This window comes from Triturus cristatus, chromosome 7 (assembly GCF_964204655.1).
Source record: "Triturus cristatus chromosome 7, aTriCri1.1, whole genome shotgun sequence".
Taxonomy (NCBI): domain Eukaryota; kingdom Metazoa; phylum Chordata; class Amphibia; order Caudata; family Salamandridae; genus Triturus; species Triturus cristatus.
The window spans coordinates 406508242-406529290 of record NC_140590.1 but is presented as its reverse complement, the minus strand read 5'-3'; the positions used below and the strand labels follow the sequence as shown (position 1 = coordinate 406529290).

The following is a 21049-nucleotide window of genomic DNA, read 5'->3' as shown; positions in this document are numbered from 1 at the left end:
TATGACCCTGTGCCCGGCAAAGAGGACGAAATGACCCTGGCATCATTGCGTATCAGACGAGCCGCAGTGTACTTAGGGAAGTTACCAGGAATGACTGCGCATCTAGATAAAATATACCATTTTGTCCAAACAGGGCGAGATCCAGAATGTATTAACAGAGCTATGGAATACCAGAAAGTGGAGATACAGGGGGAACTGTTACGTTTCCTCATAAATTGTGTGATCAGAAATGAAGACCGGCCGGGGGTAGACCCGGAAGCAATGCAAATTCTTACCAGATGGAGCCAGAATATATCAGAAGGTAGACATGATAAACAAAATTGTATAATAGCCATGTGCCGAAAGATCCGTAAAGAAATAGAACGCCTACACAAAGAAAGATTAGCGGTAGACGAGTTCGAACGAAACGAGGAGGAAGGGTCAGGACTGCCCGCAGGACCGTCAGACACCATAGCCTATGTAGGTAAAGGAAGATCTTGTAATAGTAATAGATGTCCTATTGACCCGATTCGTCCGATATGTCCAGATAATAACAGGAATTTCCAAATACCTATAATTAACATCAGGTCTAACGAGCATTCGTTCCAAGCCGCCGACAAACTACTCCGAGAACGAAGGGGTTATCATTTCCTCGACTCTATGGATGAACAAGAATTAGCCAGGTCAGCTGTCCATTGGGTTGACAGTCCCGGAAAATATAGTGATGATACAGTAGCACGCGCATTTTTGAATCTCACCCCAGATGAACAGCGGTTAGCTGGGATTTATATGATTCAACAACTCATTATACTATATCAGAGTCAGCATTCGGACCCTGGTCCCTTACCTGACATATTGACTGAATTGCTTATGAATAGATGGAGAGGTTCAGGTACTAAATTAATTAAAGAAATTCTAGAATCAAGAAAGCAGTATATTCTTTTTGTATGTTCAGACCGTGTCTCATTGCCCATCAAGGAAAGAACAACGTATTACATGGATAGACAGAATCCCTTACGAGAAGTGCACCCAATAAAGGGCGAGGACAACGAGTTTAAGCGCGTATTTGTATATACGCCCATATCAAAAATAGAATTGTTAGAAATGAAGAAAGTGGTACCCAGTCATGACAAAGATCCAGCGGGTTTTCACCGAGAAATTAAAGACATGTTACTCATGGGAGAGTATACCTATCCCGACATTATGACAATATTAAAGGTATTGATGCCTGCTGGCATTTATGAGAAACTCAGGGAAAAAGAGTGGGAGGTAGGAGACCAAAAGATAGAATGGTCAGTATTAGAAGCAGAAGAAAAGGCCCGAACTGCAGGAGCAGGACTCGGGGATAAAACTAAAGCACTACCAGGTTTATTAGTACAGGTACTGCCACGTTTACTAACTACAAAAAAGGAAGATTGGGGTACAATTTCAGCCTGTAAGCAGAAGCAAGATGAAGACACTAGTGATTACTATGCCCGATTTGAAAAATGTTTTGGTATAAATAGTGGCCTAAAAGCAAGTAGCGAATCATACCCACATCTGTTTGTAACAAAATTAGTAGAAAATGCTCTGCCCCAAGTAAAGAATAGAGTATTAAAATTCGAGAGTACCTGGCAAGGTAACACTCCATCACAAATGTTACAAATGTTACAGTACCATCACAATAGAATTAGAGAGGAACAAGAACATGAACACAGACGCATGAAAGACACGAAAATGAAAATGCTAGTTTCTCAGACAGTTCCAGCTGAAGGACATAAAAAGGGTATGACACATTCCGGTGATTCAGCAGGACCTGTAAAAGGGACATGCAATTATTGTAAAAAGCCAGGTCATTACGTACACGATTGTCCAGTTTTGAAACATAATATCGCCATAGGTAAAACACAAGAAAGACCACGGCCACCTAGACAGGACCAGAATGAACAAGGAGCTCCGCAGCATGCACAGTCCATGCCAGCTTCACAACAGTCTATACAGTTTGTGCCAGCTGCACCAGCGCTGCCTGTTGCTGCCACACAAACCACGACACGACAACTGTACCAGACCGCACAGTACGACTATCCTGATTATCAACGATACGCATGAACAAGCCTAGAGAGGGAAGTTGACTTACCCCTTATCGAGATCCCTGTAGATCAAGAAGGACCTTATGTACATAGTGAATTATTAGGCCAAGACAGAAATTTTTTACTCGATACAGGGGCAAGTCGAACAACCATAAAACGTAGTGAAGTTCCAGGGGCACCCCTCTCAGGCTCACAGAATATTTCCCTTGGTTTTTCAGGAAAACCTATTGTTAATGAAGTATCACAGCCTCTCCCACTTACGATAGGACCTTTGACCCGAACTACAGATTTATTGCTTACTATATCATGTCCAGAAAATCTGTTAGGAATAAAAACACTGAAAGCTCTAGGAGCTATAATATGTTTTTCTCCGGAAGGAGTAAGGTTGTTTTTACGTGATTTTAAAGGTCATTATGTGTCTAGAGACATGGATCCCCGACTGCAGACTTTACCTACACATCTATGGGCACAAGGCCCTACTGATGTTGGTTGCATGAATATTACACCATATCGAGTCACATTAAAGGCAGGAGTGGTACTACCACGAATGCGACAATACAAGTTACCACCAGATGCTGTAGTGGCTTTACTACAAATCATTGACGAGCTCATTACCCAAGGAGTAGTTGTAGAAACAGACTCCAATATATGTAATTCACCGATAATTCCGATTCTTAAACGAACAGATCCAAAGGCCCCGCCAGTATATCGATTGGTTATTGATCTGCGCGAATTAAACAAGTGTATTGTGCCACAATTCCCTGTGGTCCCTGATATCTCGTCATTACTGACAGCTATTGATTCCGAAGCGACATTCTTTACTGTAATCGATCTCAAGAATGCCTTTTTCAGCGTCCCAATAGATCCGGAAAGCCAATATTTGTTCGGATTTAGTTTAAATGGACGTAGCTTTAAATTCTCACGCGCACCTCAAGGATTTACAGAAAGCCCCAGCATCTATAGCCAAGCACTGAAACGAGAACTCGACAGTATCCACATGCCAGTTAACACTGCTCTGCTTCAATACGTCGATGATCTGTTGATCACCGCGAGAAGTGAACCGGAATGTGAAAAAGCATCACTGACAGTTTTACAATTTCTAGCCGAAAAGGGGCACAAGGTGTCCCCTTCTAAGCTGCAATTCTGTGTCCAGCGAGTTATTTATCTTGGACACTCGCTGTCCAAGGAGGGAAGGCAGCTTACACCCGACCGCATTCAGTTAATAGCTAACATGCCAATACCCGAGACACAAAAGGAGGTGCGGGCTTTCATAGGCCTCACGTCATACTGTAGACAGTGGATCCCTCAATATGCATTTCTAGCAAAATCGCTCATTCAGTTGACAACACAGGAGGCAGCCACATCGACTGTTCTCCCTTGGACTCAGGAACATACACAAGCTTTTGAAAGCCTAAAGAAAGCTTTATGTCAAGCACCTGTTTTAGCAACGCCATGTTACAGAAAACAGTTTACACTCTTTGTTACAGAACGCGAAGGTACTGCCTTGTCAGTACTCACACAGGAACAAGCAGGAGCACACAAACCATGTGCTTATTTTTCTAGTACATTAGATCCCGTAGCTCAGGCTTTGCCTGCATGCCTAAAATCAGTGGCAGCGACAGCTTTAGCAATCAGACAGAGCGATGCCATAGTGTTAGGACATCCATTGACAGTTCAAGTACCACATGCAGTAGAGGTTCTTGTAAATAGAACGCAAACACAACACTTGACTATAGCGCGACTTACAGGGTACGAACTTACATTGTTTCAGCCACACATAGAAATCAGACGCTGTAACACATTGAATCCTGCCACACTTTTGCCAGTAACCGGAACAGACCCACTAGCCCATGACTGTATTGAAGTTATTACAATAACGACGAAACCTAGACAAGACTTAACCGATGTCCCATTGTCAGACCCAGACCTGACATTGTATGTAGATGGTTCATGTATGAGAACAAATACAGGAGAGTTGGTGGCTGCTTACGCAGTCACAACAGATACTGAAGTCATTGAAACTAATCGTATAAATACTTTGTCAGCTCAAGCCGCAGAGCTTATTGCTCTGACACAAGCCTGTATTCAAGCCACAAATAAAAAAGTCAACATATACACTGATTCACGTTATGCATTCGGAGTTGTACATGACTTCGGCGTGCTATGGCGAGAGAGAGGTTATTTAACTTCCCACGGTGCCCACATTCAGCACGGACCCCTCATTCATGCCTTATTAGATGCAATACATCTACCTACTGCAATATCAATTATGAAATGTAAGGCTCATACGAAGGTTACTGATATCATTTCTCAAGGCAATGATCTAGCCGACAGAACAGCTAAACAGACTGCTCAAGCTCAAACATCCGACATGACAAAGACAATAGTCCCGATGCCGACACATTGTATGACAGTTAAAGATCCTACCCTTGACGTAATTGACATACAGACACATGCTACACCAGACGAAATAAAGAAGTGGACTGAATTAGGAGGGATCCAAACGGACCAAGGATGGATGATGAAGGAAACGTCTGTGTGGTTCCTTCCTGATTCAATGGTCCAAGTTATAATTAACACTATACATAGTCCAGCACATCTAGGAGAAAAAGCTATGCTAGACAGCATTCAACACATTTGGTTCAATAAACATTTACGAGCAGCAGCCAAACAAAAGGTCCGTACCTGTATGATCTGTTGCCAGTTCAACCCAGGAAAAAGTGTTCCCGTAGAACAAGGTGGATTTCATCCTCCTAATCACCCTTTTGAAGTACTCCAGATGGATTATATCCAGATGGAACGATGTCGAGGATTCAAATATGTTCTCGTAGTTGTCTGCGCTCTGTCCCGCTGGACGGAGGCATACCCGGTTTCAGATTACACTGCCCCGACTACTGCCAAACAGTTAGTTCGAGAATTCTTCCCACGATACGGTTTACCACGTGTTGTTCACTCAGATAACGGCCAGCCGTTCTCATCCGAATTAATGAAACATGTTTCACTTCTGTTAGGTTATCAGTGGAAATTTCACTGTGTCCGACACCCCGAAGCAGCAGGTCTCGTAGAAAGACATAACCAGATACTGAAAATCAGACTGTCCAAAATATGGAGAGAGAAAGGTGTCGACTGGGTAGTAGCGTTACCAGTTGCACTCTTCTACATGAGAATGGTAGCACACTCTCGAACAGGGCTATCCTCGTATGAGGTGATCTTCGGCAGACCACCAAATATGTGGGGGACGCCTATACCACGCAAAATAACTGATATTGACTGTAATATGCTGACAGATTACTTGGCTTCCTTGATGTCTGCACTACAATCTTGTCGTTCACAGGTAGCTGCAGCCTTTCCCGACAACACTGAGGTGAAACCCCATGACGTAGTTCCGGGGGACCTCGTCCTTGTGAGGAATTTCGACCGAAAGACTCAGCTGGAGCCCAGGTGGAAGACACCCCAGCTGGTCCTGCTGACCACAAGGACAGCCGTGAAGATCGAGGGCAGGAAAGGATGGGTGCATTCAAGTCATATCAAGAAATTTCATGGACTTCCTTCAGATGTAAACAGCCCACCTCGTGTGTCCTCACCAATTGACTCAAAACTACCTCTGGCTGAGGCCGACAGTAAAAAACTTTATAGACTAAAATTAAGGCCTAGGCCGTCGGACGATTTGATTGTTTAAGTCCTCTCCTAGGTGAAGCGGTTGAATCTGTCTCCGACATGTATCGCCTAGACCTGGATCATGGACAGTCGCGAAAAATGATGAAACGACAGGCGTATTGTAAATCACTGCGTAGCCATTGCATAGTGACATTATTAATCTTGTTTTTCTTAAGTCTTTTAATAATTACTGCAAGTATATTGTTGCACATATATTACCCTATTGCCAGAAACGTTTACAATGTTACTGCTGAACATTCTTTTAGTGACTTACCCCCGCATGAATTGTCTTATAGACTTGCGCTGCGCAATAACACTTTCATTAGTATGTTACATCATTCCCATCAGACTAGTAATGCAACTAATTGTTGGGTGTGTGGCCGGCTCCCTCCCTATCAGAATTATGAAGGAGTCCTGCCTTTCTTTCCACATCCGTTTACACATAATGGCTCCTGTGGAGCATGGTTTAGTTTAATCAATTCCATAGACTCAGATACAGCCGTTTACCAAGACCAGTGGGTATGGGGAAATCTGAACCTAGTTTTATTCAAAGTCTGTTACCCTGACAAGGAGGGTCGCCCCAAAGGAACAGGAACTGATCTAGAAAATGAAGTATATGGATTAGGTAACTTTACACCTAATCTCATGATCCTAAATGTCGAATCCGAAGTTGAACTAGTTTTACCAACAATGTCAGTATTCCCAGCGAAAGGTGAATTGTGTGTAAGAAAAGTTGGTTCCATACATATGGGCCATAGTAAATGCACTACTACAGTAGAATTCAGTGATCAAGGCAAATCTTCATTTAGAGCTTATCGCCACTCCTACTTTATATGTGGTCAGACTGCATATATGCGTCTACCCCTAGATTGGGATGGTACCTGCTACATTGCATTCCTTTTGCCACCTGTTTTCCTAGCTCCTCCTGATTATTATAGAAATATTCATTTAGTACACAACAGAGAGTGGAGAGATCTCCCAATTGTCGATTACACTGAAACAGCATGGGAAAAATACACAGATTTCAATAAAGGCATCTTTCCCTATATAGGTACTGTTACTAATAGTAAGCTGATACGTAGATTAACTAGAACCCTTGAAGCGGTAGTGAATGAAACTATTTCCGCCTTAGGCAATTTAACAGAAGAGCAGTCTGCTATGCGGATTGTTGTGCTTCAAAATCGTCTTGTCCTTGACGTCATCCTGGCTGATAGGGGCGGAGCTTGTAGGGTCATCGGATCAAGCTGCTGCGTATTCATACCAGAAAATTCGCCATCTGTATATAAAGCTATAACTCGCCTTCATAAGATTGTAAGCCAGATACACCAGAACCCAGGCACTTGGACTTGGTCCGGTTGGTTTTGGAGTGTGATATCAGCCTGGGGATGGAGAGTTCTATCCTTCCTAGGTGTTGGCCTTCTCATACTATTCAGTTGCTGTCTATGTCTACAATGTGGACCAGCGATTTGTGGTCTGTGTGCCACATCGTGTATTCCACATCAAGATTTTCATTCAAGATCCCGGAAGAAGAAAGAAGAACAAATGATGCTATATGAACAGATCAATGGATTAATGAAGATTGATATCTCTTGACGGGCAAGTAGGGGACAAGGAGGGAATGTGGAAATATGGATTTTTCTGGTCAGATATGTCCCCTATCTTGGACCCCAACGGTTCTATGTGCATGTTACAAGTACATGTATGTTTCCTCCAGTTCCAGTTATGAAGACGCAAACACATGTGCGTCCACCGTCAACATGTCCTCTGTCAGATCCGCCATGAATAGGCCGGATATTCCATTCCTAAGTATGAAAAGCCACCGGCTTTATATGGTTCACCTATGCCATTTTACAGTCCAGGCAAGTAGGCCCTGATTCTGTCATCGAACTCTTCTTGCCTTCTGCCTCTGAAAACTCCAGTCTGAGCCTGCATCTGTGACCATGAACTTTGTCTCATTCTCTGCGCGGCTCACGAAGCCTGACATCAGCCTATTCTCTGCCAAGAACTGTATTTCACCTCCGAGTTATCTGCTTCCCCCTCAGCCAATGCATTCCTGCCTAGTAGTTTAAGTAAACATTCTTCCAGCTACCGAGCAAAGGGCCCGGCTTCTCTGTCTTTATGCAAGTAATTCATAGTCCTGTTACCATGGAATATTCCTACCCCCTCGCATTTAGTGTAGACACTTAGACGCTTGTACACGCACGCACAGTCAGTATAGAATAGATTCTGTCCGAGAGTCCTTCTTTTGTGGATAACATAGTTCTTTAAACATAGGATGTTAGATATGATTTGGGATTAGGTTGACTTGACCCCCCAGACTTTTCGTCTCCACATGTAGAGCTAAATGTCAAGTCCCCTTCACCCCCTAGTTGCACGTCAATCACACGTCATGCTGCTGCGCGCGCATCTATGCCAAGTATTATCTTATAGATCCACCTATATATGACATCATAACCAATTATGTTCCTTTTTACTCCTTATTACACCCATTTTCGGTTACGCATATGAATCGTCATTTTCCTTATCAATTGTTACGCCTACTGTATTCGCTTCATTGTAATGTATGTTCTATAAAAGTCATTTCCTGTCAATAAAGTATGTACTTCACTTCCTGAACCTCCGTGGTGATGGAACTTGGAGCAACCGATTATAATCGTTCATTGGAATAAAGCCCATTCCGAACCTCTAATACCACGGATTCTGCCTCTCATTTTACTGAGCTATTTTATTATGTTTCCGTATCAAATTAAGTCCCGGTAATGAATTTTATTTACCACATCCTGCCTCCCCAAAAAGGGCTACATACCCCCTGTAATTAGCCTGGAGTCAGGAAAGGGAAGGCTGGAGGCCTGGGGACTTCAAAGGGAAAACTCTAGAAGTTTCTCTTCCACTTCAAATGCACAACTGGGTTTACATACTGGACATCAGATACCACTACATCAGTACACTTCTGCCAGGAAGGAAGAAGGAATGCTGAGCTGCTGAAGGACTATCACTTTGCCAGATTGCTGTTCTGCTGGACTTCTGCCTTGCTGTGCTGCTGCCTTGTTGTGCTGTGCTGACCTGCTGCCCTTCTACCTGGGAGACAAGGACAGGACCTGCATCTCTTGAACCCAGAACTCCAGAGTGACTCCAAGGGCTAGTTGGCTGGCTTCCTAACTTGAACCTCAGAGACAGAAGGCTCCAACAACCTTACTTGTGCACCTGGTCTTTGCCATCTGAGTCTACCCTGCCATGTGCTGTCACGCCAATCCTGGACCCTTGAAAGTGTGGACTTGCTGATGAAATTCACAGAAGCACTTCACGCAGGGACAACAAGGTTGGGGAGGACCTGGAAGCATAGGCAATATTACTCACTGGGTTCAGAGAATGGAATGGGGAGGGTGTAAGAAAATCAGCACCTACATCAAAGAAGAAGGTGCGAGATTAGAAGGTCTCATGAGGCTAACAACCGAGAAAGAGTATCCTCTATGGGCATACTCAATGGAATAGCCACGAATAAAGGAAGGAATATGAATCGTTTAGGATCTTTACAACCACCATATTAAAATGTACACATCATCCTATGGACAGGGAACACCACTACTAGAGGAGTCTATAATACAAAGGTACATTGTTAGGACGAGCGAGAGCTCTTTAACACAGTCATGATTGATATATGTAACAAATTAAGTTATTGTTGGATGAATGTGAATGAATAATTAAAATCAATAAAGGAATGTGTTAAAAACAAATTACTACCTCTTGGTCAGAACGCCCATTTTCCTTGCCTGCACTAAGCCCTTTGCACCATTGTTCCACCAGTAATTACAGGCAGGAGCATTGATTAACTATCGCATACTATACCTAGTATAGGATGTAGAGAACATGAATATTACATAGTTAGCCTTTCAGATATTATTAATTACATTAGGTTCACCTTGTATACACACTTGTTCAATAGTGTATTTTTAACTCAGTGAAAGTGCACATTATGAGAGCAACCATCCCATTAAAGATGGTCAGTATTTGTGTCAGTTGTGCTCTCTGTATTTAAAATTGTGACAGTCTCTATCTTTCGACACACCAACCAGCTTGCCTTTTTGGACACGTGGCTTGCTGTGAGCTAGCAGAAAGCTGCTAAAATAGGATGGAATGTAATAGTGTATGGCCCATCCATTTATATCCTCTGTGAAGCAAAGAAGGTGTCAGGATTCAAGGAACATGGTCGTCAATCTCTTCGAACTAGTAAATCCTCTATCACTGATGTTTTTTCTTAGCCATCAGTACGGCAGTGTTTCTAAAATAGTATCAGGGTGCCTTTATCGTCAACAGGCAACCAAGTGGGACAGTCACTGGACTGAAGCTCCGTACCTAGTCTGAAATTAGTCACTCTGCTGGGTGGACTAGATTTCACCACATGGTAATGCTCTATGCATCATTTATTCCCCAAACTTTCACATCCTATCAACATAACCTGGCAAGATTTCAAGATGAAAAAAACAATGAACAATTGATATAAGTCCAGAGTTGCACTGACTTTTTTGGAAACCTCAGTGTTCACTGTAACACTTATTTCCATCAGGCCTTTCGGGCCACACTATGAAACTACAGTTTGCATAGGATTTTCTTAAACGCTTTCCAGGCTTTATCTTCCTGTCAAACTATTCAGTTCTTCCTGCCACTACCGAAGTGAAGGAAGAAGACTTAAAGGGTCTTTCAAAACGAGTATGCAGGGCAAGAAGGAAAATAATTATTAAGAATTGTAATCACAAAACACTTGGCTGGCATGTTAACATATAAGTTCATGCCAGTAGGATGGTCCTTTAACTGAGTCATCTTTGACCCCCAGTTGATTTGAGAGTGGTCAGGGTCCATTTGCTCCTCTTCAAACGTATTTCAATCCACAAAATTCCCTTTAAGGTGAGTAACACAATTAAAAACGTTCTCTTGATTCCTCATGACATTTAATTTCTTAAAGTCAAAGCCAGAAAAAACTCGTGTTTGAGCGACACCTTGCTCAAACGCAGTAGGGTCACCATTTTACTATTGCTTTCTAGTACACTAAATTATAATGAGCGTCTGCAAAGCTCTAGATTAACTGGACATATTAAAGTTGGTGCTGTCTGTTCATGACCAGTGCATTTCTGACCAACTATATCCTTCCAATTCCCATGCTTAGCCCAGCACTAACTATGGTGCTGCTCACTCCAAGTGCACTAAAAAGGTCTACTTAGATGTACACTAACACATACCCATTCTTATTACAATGTTCATCCATCCAGCTGAAATCAACATGGAACCGTGAATTTGGGATTTTGAACTGCATGCGCCATTTCCATGGTCATGAACACGCCCCTACAATTGCAACAGATGCCTGAGAGTGATGCAATTTTCTATTAACCAATCAGGGTTGTTCAGTTCATGGAATGCAGCAGAATAAACCACCTCCTTATTTTGCAGCCGTTGAAGTATTATTAAACGGAATACTTAACACTGTACCTACTGCAAGCATGAACAATTTTGGTCAAAGTGGGGTCAGGACATGTAAGGTTGTTAGGGTACCTACTGATTATATAAATGATTTCCATTTAGATTCCCTGTTTGCTAATACCTCATGAATCTGTGTTGCTGTGTTCATAAACATTTTGTCAGAACTACAATGTTCTTATACATTCTGGAGTAGAATCAGGAAGTAAGGAAATACCTTTAATAACCCACCCTCTCCAACCTTAGTTGTAGCTTTCTGATTAACAAATGACTTTAGTTATGGCCCTAAAAGTATCTTTTTGTCTTTTTTTTCTGCACATTAGAAAATTGTGATATCAGCAACATTAGAACACTTCTTCCACCAACTGCACAATGGAAAGCACTATTGTTACCGTTTCTGCCAGCTTCATGTGGTGCTCATTTAAAATCTTAAAGCCATGTCTGCTGCAGGACTTCTTTTTGTTTTGTGAAATTCCCTTTTCTTTTTGAAGGACGTCTTCTGACTTTCCTTTAAGTGACAGCTGCACTACGCTCACGTCGGTCCTTTTTTGGACTTTGCTCACCGATGTGGCCCACACGTAGTGTGGTGTCTGCCATTGCTGCCGCTTGCTCTCGCTATAGCACAGAAGAAGGAGCAGTCCTCAAGGGTAGAACCTTCATTTACAAAATAAAGGAAACCAATTACTAAAGTGTGACACTCGTGGACAAGGCAAACAACTGCATAAAGTAGCATAAAGTTCACCATAGGTCAGAAACCTGCATCTCAATTACATACACTGATTATGACATTCCATCTAGTTTTGTGTACATTTTTGTTCTCTTTCATCCAGCCATGTTGAAATAAGCCAGATCCCTTTTGTAAAAACAAGCAGACGCTCCTCCCGTCCATCTACTGTAAATAATGTCAAGCCATCAGGCAAGTCCACTTATTGATCGCCTACATTACCATCTTAGATGATTTCATAGGTGAGTAGTATACATTTGCATACCTTCATCATATCCATATGCAGTTAAAATTGGATTCCATAATTGTAGCATCACTTGCCTTCCATAATAATAATAATAATCCACAATTGTAAAGCGCGAACAATCACCCGTAAGGGTCTCTTGGCGCTGGGGGCCGTCGGGAATATTAAGCAAGCTATTGTCCAGAGTCACATGGTGCTGGGCTAATCCGCCGCCGGCGACAGGGATCGAACCGTGATCCCCAGATTACAGAGTCAGTCGCCCTGGCTGCGGCGCCACACCTCTTCCATGACTGAAGCAGAACAATTTTCCCTGGCTACTACTCCAGTGACCACAATACCACAATAGAATTCTTTTATGTGAAAAGCTATGGATAGAGGTTCCCAGAGTGCCACAGCCTATAGGTCCCAGAGTGATGCAGGTACAACTAGCTAGGATGCTCTAGAGCATCACTACAGTACAAGTGCCTGATTCACAAAGGTAAACTTACATGTTTGTGAAAGTTTACTCCAAACTTACACTTGTGTAAAAATTATTCCCTTTCAGTATTTGTAAACTACAATTTCATAGTAATTTTACGACTGCTGAGACTCCGCAGTTGGGGCAGAGAACCCCGCACATAAAAAGATATGCCTAGCCTTGTATTCTAACCCTGTCCTATCTGTTTATGTGCGGAGTTCTCCGGCCCAACTGCAGTGTATCCACCACACTCGTAAAGTTACTATTAAATCATAGTTTGTAAATACAGAAGAACAGTAACTTTACACAAAAAGTTTATGTTGGTGAATCAGGAACTAATTGTCCTAGAAGGCCCGAGTATAAATGTGCCCAGGGTGTCTAAAGAAACATGCACGGAGTGCTGTGCGTGCGTGTACCTAGAATGCTGCAGCGTACATGTGCCCAGAGAGTGCCAGGCAACATATGCCCAGTGTGTCACAACATATATTTGACTGAAATGCCAGCCATAGCACGAATGAGTTGATTGTGTTAAATGTGATTGGAGTGCCACGGGTACATGTGCCCAGCATGCAGCAGACTGGATGTGCCCAAAACCACAGCATATATGTACTATGAGTACTAGCGCACAGATGTTCCCCAAAGTGTCACAGCATGAATGTGCCCAGTGTGCTGAAGCATAAATGTGCTCACGGAGCTGTGTCAGAAAGCATGCCCAGGGAGCTGCGGCGTAAAAACTTGCTTAGTGAGAAGGCATTCATTCTGACAAGCAAATCTAATGTAGCACCGAGGGAGTATGCCGTTCCTGTAGGTAGGGAAAGAAGAGAAGGAGGCTAGTTTGTACGACACCCTTACTCAGTAGTGGAGTGTGGGTGTCTCCCAATTTGGGAAGTGGGGCCCTCACATACCCATTTGGGTGTCCAGCTTCATCATAGGGCTTGCTTCTGGTCAGCCAGGCAATGCCTGATGGGCACCCTATGAGGGGCTCTTTGTCGGAGATCTTTTTCCCAAGACGTATAGGTGAGGTGCGAATGAGGGGCCTAGTGGTGGGGATGTGAGGAGAAATAAAATGAGGTGAGGTGGTGCTCCAAAATGAATTTTAGTCTGCGAGCCCACTCGTCTCAATTAAAACCTGAATAGGGATTCCACTGATTTTACTGGTTGGAGGTGTCTATATGTGTGTAGTCATGGTCGCTGGGGGTCAGGCAACATATGCCCAGTGTGTCACAACATGAATTTGACTAAAATGCCAGCCACAGCACGAATGTGTTGATCGCGTTAAATGTGATTGGAGTGCCACGGGTACATATACCCAGCATGCAGCAGACTGGATTTCCCAAAATACCACAGCATAAATGTACTCTGAGTACTAGCGCACAGATGTTCCCCAGAGTGTCACAGCATGAATGTGCCCAGTGTGCTGAAGCATAAATGTGCTCACAGTACTGCGTCAGAAAGCATGCCCAGGGAGCTGCAGCGTAGAATCGTGCTTAGTGAGAAGGCATTCATTCTGACAAGCAACTCTAAGCCACAGTATACATTTTGCTCCGCAAATCTACAAATGTTGCCAAGAAGATGGCGATCCTTGTGTAAAAAAAACGTATGCTCCGATAGACGTACCTCCATTAATTCTGCCGAAAAGATGACACCTGCATATCAATTTTGCCTAGAACATCATGACAGCAGTTTCGCTTCCTCTAGCAGGTGTCAGCGGCACTGTTAGCCTTGCGAAGCAAATGACTACAGGGTATGTATTTCGCTATACTGATGTAAATCACAAAATACATTTTGCGTAGGCCTTTTCCCAGACCCAATAAATGCCTCTTAGAATTATGGTAACTCAGCTTGTCCTGAAAGCTGAGAAGGAGGACTGCCAAGAAGCCTGCGGTCATACATTGGACAAATTAAGCGCTCAGAAGGCTGCCCGTAACGTGTACCTACAGTTCTAAATATATTTGGGGTGGGGCGCATCAGGTTGACACAGCCGCAAAACTGCAGAGCACCAGAGCGTAAATGTACACAGACTGTGCTTGGCAGCATACACATGCAAATGGGGCCAGAGTGTACTGTAAACGTACCGTGCGTCCAGCAGACTGCAAGTACCCACTCAGATTGCAACAGTGCCCGACGTCTGCACCATACCAGTGCATATGATGCCCAGGCTGCGCCAGAATGACAATGCGTGCCTACCTCAGCGTACGTGTGCCCAACGCTGCCAGAGAGCACTGCGTGCCTACCTCAGCGTACGTGTGCCCAGCGCTGCATCTAGTGTGCCAAAGCATCTATGTCTAAAGGGCTCGAGCATACATGTGCCCAGTGTATCACAGCAAACATGGGGCCAGTGTGCTGCAGCATTCTTGTGGACAGGGTTTACTACGGGATTCTGTCCACTTGGTAAAGTACGTGAACTCTTACATGTGTAAGCACCCCTTTTCTGAGTACCATGGTGCACATGACTCTAGAGCAAGGCGGCATGAACAAGGGGCTGCAGCATATATGCGCCCTTAGTGAGGACACGTAAATTTGTCCAGCAGATGACGGCTTCAGTATATTTCCCATACAACAATGTGAGATTCCACCCAGCCAGTGATGCAGCAATGTAAATTGTGCCCATCCAGGGACTTTAGTACTATAAACATTACTCAGACATTGGCAGTTACAGCAGTAAAAAAATAGTCCAGTTAGTAATGAAGGCAAAATAATTATTTTACAGCCAGTATACATATTTCCAAGCCAGTGATGGATGCAATATACACTTTGGACAGTTGCAGATTTTTATTCAGCTGCAAGTATTTGAAGGATACATCTGACCAGTAGGCTTCCATAATATAACATTTTGCCAAGCACATGGAAGTTTGCTGTATAACTTTAACCCAGCAAGTGACACCCACAATCTGATCAAACAATACATTTTGCAAAGCAGATGATTTTTATAGTATGCAAGCTTGGCAGGCAGCTGATCCACAGTATAAATTCTTACAAGCTCATAATGGCTTCAGTATACATTTTGTCCAGCAGGTAGAAGGTGTAGCTGTAGTATAAAGGTTTTGCAAGCACATCACAGCACCTACGTGATGTTTGCAGTGTGGATTGTTCTCGGTAGATGATGGCTGCAGGACCAGAACTGTCCATTTGATAACCGCTTAAATATACATTTAGTCCAGTAGATGAAGGCTGCCTTGTATGGTTTGGCTGGCTTTACACAGCCACGGCAGATGACTACTGTAGTATACATTTTGTTAAGCACATAACTGGCATCTACATTTGGCAGTCACGTAGTGATTGAAAAATACATTTTGCTAAGCTGGTAACAGCTGCAGTATGTAACACTGATGCACATACATGATTGCTAAAACAGACAGTTTGGCAAACACATTAATGCCGCCATTATGATGGCAGTAGTGTAGATTTTGGCCAACAAAAGATTCCAGTGATATTAAAGCTTTTGCAATCAGATGACAACTGCAGTATAACATTCTAGAAAACAGATAATAGCGATTTTATGTCAAGACCCGTAGGCCAATATTATGCAATAAATCCTTTATTGCTACCACTCAGCAGCATGTTAAAAGCTTCTAGAATAGAGAATATAAAACTTTAAACACTATTCTAATTCAATAAAACCCCCCAGCAACCAGTTATCTCCCTTCTTTTATTGCTGCTGCTCAATGAAGATAACTACACTCTATTGACTTTATTTTAGATGTAAACATTTTCTGTGTGTATGAGTTCAAAAGCGATCTGTAAGAGAGAGATTTCGAGTTGGGCTATGTGTGTGTAGCTTTAGTTGTTTGGTATGCAGCTCTATCGTATTTTGAGAAATATTAAGTATTTTCAAAAAAGTATATTTAAGTAGGTAAACTTCGCTATACTGTGTTTTACTTATGTTGCTAAGATGCGCTGTTTTAGGTGTGGGGCCTTTTTTGTTTCGTAAGCCCGGATTAACCATCTATTTGGTTGATTTTTAACGGTATTACTCGGTGAGGTCTCGCGGAACGGTTCTCATGGAAACCTCTCCGCAGGAGGGTGTTGGTCCTCACCTTTTGGGTGTTAAGGTCATGGCGCCAAACTTCGTGATAAGAATGTTCCCTCCTGCGTTGTGATGGAGACTGCCAAGCTCCATGTTGAGCGCGCTCTCTCTGAAGTCTTTCAGCTTTCTGGTTATTGTGCGTATGATGTCACTTCTTAGCGAACACACGCATGAGACGCTATTTTGGCAGCATGCTGTTACCATAGCGGCTGATTGGAAAGTTCGTGCTCTGACAGGATATTTCTGTCGGAGTGTGATCAGTTACCGATCGGTTCATGGTACAGCGCTTTTAGTGATTTTGAGCAATTTTAAAATAGAATTTTATTTATTTTCTGGATACTCTCTATAGGATTTCTTAATATAAGGCTTGAGCTTGTTTAATTTGAGTGGATATATTTATTTATCCTTTTAGGTTACATTCAAATACCATTTTTTGTCTGTACCTTTGGCGGTTGTTAGTATCTTTGGTAGTTTTAAGGTAATTGAAAAACTTTGGAGTTTAGGGTTTATTAAGACAGTGTATAATGGAGCAAGGTGAAGGTTCCATAGAGTATAGGATAAACAAGGCAATTGAGAAAATAACCACAGAGCTGTCTCTAAGAATGGAAAAGAAATTAGAACTATTGGCTAAATCTTCTAGGTTGGAAGAGGAATGTTTCTGGTCTGCACCAGAAACGGAACTTGCACATGGGTCAGCGAAGAAAGCTTCTCGGAAGAGAAAGCATGTGGTTACTAGTATCCCACTTTCTAAGAAAAAGAAGTCTACTATGGTAGAACACGTATTCTGTATTGACAGACAAGAGGAAGATGCCATGGGCATCAAAGATGGGCAAACGAAAGTCCCGCATACAGATGGCTTAAAGTTGGGTCGAAGACACAAGGCTGTGATTTGTGATGAATCCTCCGGAAGTGCTGAGGTTGAACTTAGCTGTTCTTCGGATTTTGATTCTGAGGATGACACGTCATACAATAAGACGACGTACAAGGAACACAATTTGAATAAGGAGAGTGTTTTTTTGTTAGATCCCCTGGGTCGAAATATGTTCGACCCTCCAATGATTAAGCATCCCCTGTCACCAGAATGGACCCCTTCAGGTCACGTGGCTGATTATATTCAGCACTGGATCAGAAGTGAGATTCCTAAAGAAGTGCATGTAAGACTGAGGTCCGAGTGCCCAATGCCTACTATTGAGACTGAAGTGCTGGTGACTCCAGAGCTTGATTCAAAGATCATTGCTTTTATTGCCATAAGGGGGACGCGACCCAAGAGAGGGGATTGATAAAGGCCTAAAGTCCTGTCAGTATAGGTTGTTGGATATAGTTGGTGTTGCAAAGTAGAGACGCTTGGTCCTTTGACTAAGTTTTTTTAAATGACTGAGGAAACCTATGTTGGCAAAAACAATGCTGATGTGGAGGAAATGCGACAGTGGATCCAGAGAGTGTTTTGCTTGGTAGGTAACGCTAATACTGCACTCTCATTTGAAAGACGTAAAGGAATTTTACTGAAAATAGACCTGAAACTGGTAGATCTGCCTTCTAAGGAAGAAGGGCCTTCGGCTAATGGTCTCCTTTTTGGAGAAGCTTTTATAAAGGACCTTTCGAGATATGTGGGGGCTTTTAGCTCACTTCATTAATCTCAAAGAGAAATAAAAAAGGTTTTCAACAATCGTGTATTTGGGTCGGCCGGGAGAACAAGGAACCGGTTCCCTGGCCGTGGCCAAGGCATCACTAGAGGTTCCTTTACATGTGGCTTCAGAGGTTACCAGGGTCAGCAATCGTTCCGCAGTGGCGGATTTTACCCGCAGAGACAAACAGCAAGGAGAAGAAATAGTTGCGGAGACAGGCGGTTCAGAGGATTGTCTGGTAAGTCTAGACCTTTCTGTTATCCCCTTAAAATTAGGTGGCAGACTTGCCCAATTTGATCATGCAAGGTTTCAGATCACAAGGGACCCTTGGGTATTAGAAACTGTACAGGGGGTTCGGATAGAGTTTATTGCTTATCCAGTTTCAAAAAGTATTACCAAGACATCTAGTTTTCCCAAAGGATCAAATGATTTTGATAGATGTAGAGGTGCAAGAATTATTAAACAAATGGGTGATAGTAAAGGAGAGAGACCATTTCAGTGGGTTTGTGAGCAACAACTTCCTGGTAGAAAAAAAGAACAAAGGTATGTCTCCAGTGATAAACCTGCGAGAGCTGAACGATTGAGTGGTGTACCACCATTTCAAAATGGAGGGGATACATTTGTCAAAGGATGTGTTGCAGAATGGCAATTGGATGACCCGATTGGATTTAAAGGATGCCTACCTATCAATTCCAATTTGCATGGATCATCAAAGGTTTCTAAAGTTTGTGTGGAAACATCAGATGTGGAAGTTAGTTTGCTTGCCTTTCGAGCCATCGTCAGCACCATGGTGCTTTACGAAGGTTCTAAGGTCGGTAGTAGCGTATCTGAGAGAGAGAGGTGTATGCCTGATAATATATTTGGACAACATACTGATTATGGATCAAGACAGGAGGACTCTGCTATCGCATACCAAACTAGCTATAGACTTACTCGAGTCCCTGGGTTTTGTGGTGAACAGGACAAAATCTCATTTTTTACCAAGTCAGCAAACCCAATTCTTAGGATTTGTAGTAGAGACGGAAGAAGGAGTGTTGAAGTTGCCCAAGGAGAAATTAAAAAGAATTCGAAAGGAAATAAAGAATATCTTCAGGTTGAACTGTGTTTATTTAAGAATGTTAGTAACGCATTGTTGGTCTCCTGTCATCCACAATTCAGGCTATTTTTCCGGGTCATTTGTACTACATGGCCTTGCAGAGTCTAAAGGCTTTTCATTTGAGGAATGGATTAAAATATTCGGAGAATGTATGGCTTTCACTAGAAGCAAAACAGGAATTGACTTGGTGGTTGAGGAATATGGAAGCCTGGAATGTGTGTGCTATTTTTGGAATGAATGCAGATCTGATTGTAGAAGCGGATGCAAGTTTGGAAGGCTGGGGTGCAAGCTGCGGATGGCAGAGAACTGGCGAAAGATGGACAGAGCAGGAAAAGAAGCTTCATATAAATTGTTTAGAGTTGTTAGCAGGCTCCTTTGCAATAAAATGCTTTGGGCATCAGACTGCAAGATGCTCTGTAGTTTTGGGGATGGACAACCTTTCTGCCTTGAGGTATGTTAACAGATTGGGAGGGCCTCGCTCAAAGGGTCTAGCAGTCTTAGCGAAAGTGTTTTGAGAGTATTGCATGGAGAGAAACATTTATGCACAAGCAGAACAGATTCCAGTCATGTCCAATTCTGTGGCAGATTGATACTCTCGGAATGTTTACGATTCCAGCGACTGGACCTGTGACAGGATGGTTTTCTCGAAATTGAACCTTCTATGGGATCCATTTCAGGTAGACCTATTTGCGAACAGAGTCAACGCTCAACTGGAGAAGTTCTTCAGTTGGCACCCGGATCCAGAGGCGGCCGGGATAGATGCTTTTCTGCAGGATTGGAGGGGTCTCCAGCCCTATGCTTTCCTTTCCTTTGCAATGATCAGCAGAGTTACAGGGATGATTTGCAAATGGAGGGAGATGGTGGTGGTGATCACCCCATTTTGGAGTTCACAAGCTTGGTACCCTATGTTGTTAATGATGAGTGTGGATTTCCCAGTACTTCTTCCAATGTTTCAAGGGATCTTACAGGATCCTCATTGAGAGATTCATGGCCTAATAGAAAAAGTCATTGAGGAATCCTGGGCACCTGGAACTAGGAAGACCTACAAATCGGCATGGAATAAATGGAATGGTTGGTGTGTGGAAAGGCACCTGGATCCGGTATCAGCAGATATAGTTCAGGTGTTGAATTTCTTAATGGATCTGTTTTCTAAGGGTTTAGCTTACAGATCAGTAAATTTATATAGATCAGCCATTTCGGCGGGTCAAGTTCTGGTGAACGGAATTACAGTTGGACAAGATATTATGGTGAGAAGGTTTTTGAAGAGCATTAGGTTGGCTAAACCCCCAGATACTAGATATTCAACTCTCTAGGATGTTTCACATATTCTCGTTTTTCTAGAATCTTGGAACGACAATGTGGGGTTGAATTTAAAAAAATGTGTCCTTCAAATTAACTATGGTGCTGTGCCTCCTTTCTTTCCATAGAGTCTATGATGTTCATGCTTTAAAAATCACTAGTAGGTGTTTTACTCCAGATGGTATTTGTTTCCATATTAAACGAAGAACTAAAACAAATTTGTCTGCTATTTTTTACCCCTATTTGGATGAAAAGGAAAAGCTTTGTGTGGTGTGTTGTGTAAAGGAGTATGAACGAAGAACAGTGTTGTTAAGACCTCCTGGAGTGGAGAAATTAATCATTTCTTTTAGACACCCCTATAAGGCTGTGTCTTCTCCAACTCTGGCGAGGTGGGTAAAAGAAT

At 42.8% G+C, this 21049-nt stretch overlaps 1 protein-coding gene across 3 annotated transcripts in view; it reads right to left on the bottom strand.

Moving 5' to 3' along the window:
* ZBTB45 (zinc finger and BTB domain containing 45) overlaps positions 1 to 21049 on the bottom strand; it is a 458931-nt gene that overhangs the window by 340887 nt on the left and 96995 nt on the right. Inside the window, exon 2 of one of the 3 annotated variants that reach the window (XM_085616670.1) lies at positions 11738 to 11828. The exons of 1 other annotated variant lie outside the window; for it this stretch is intronic. Coding sequence is in view for 1 of the 2 variants with exons in the window: in XM_085616667.1 (XP_085472793.1) it covers positions 11567 to 11584 (18 nt within the window). In the remaining variant the exon portion in view is untranslated. One more of the 3 variants, XM_085616667.1, reaches the window with a different exon arrangement.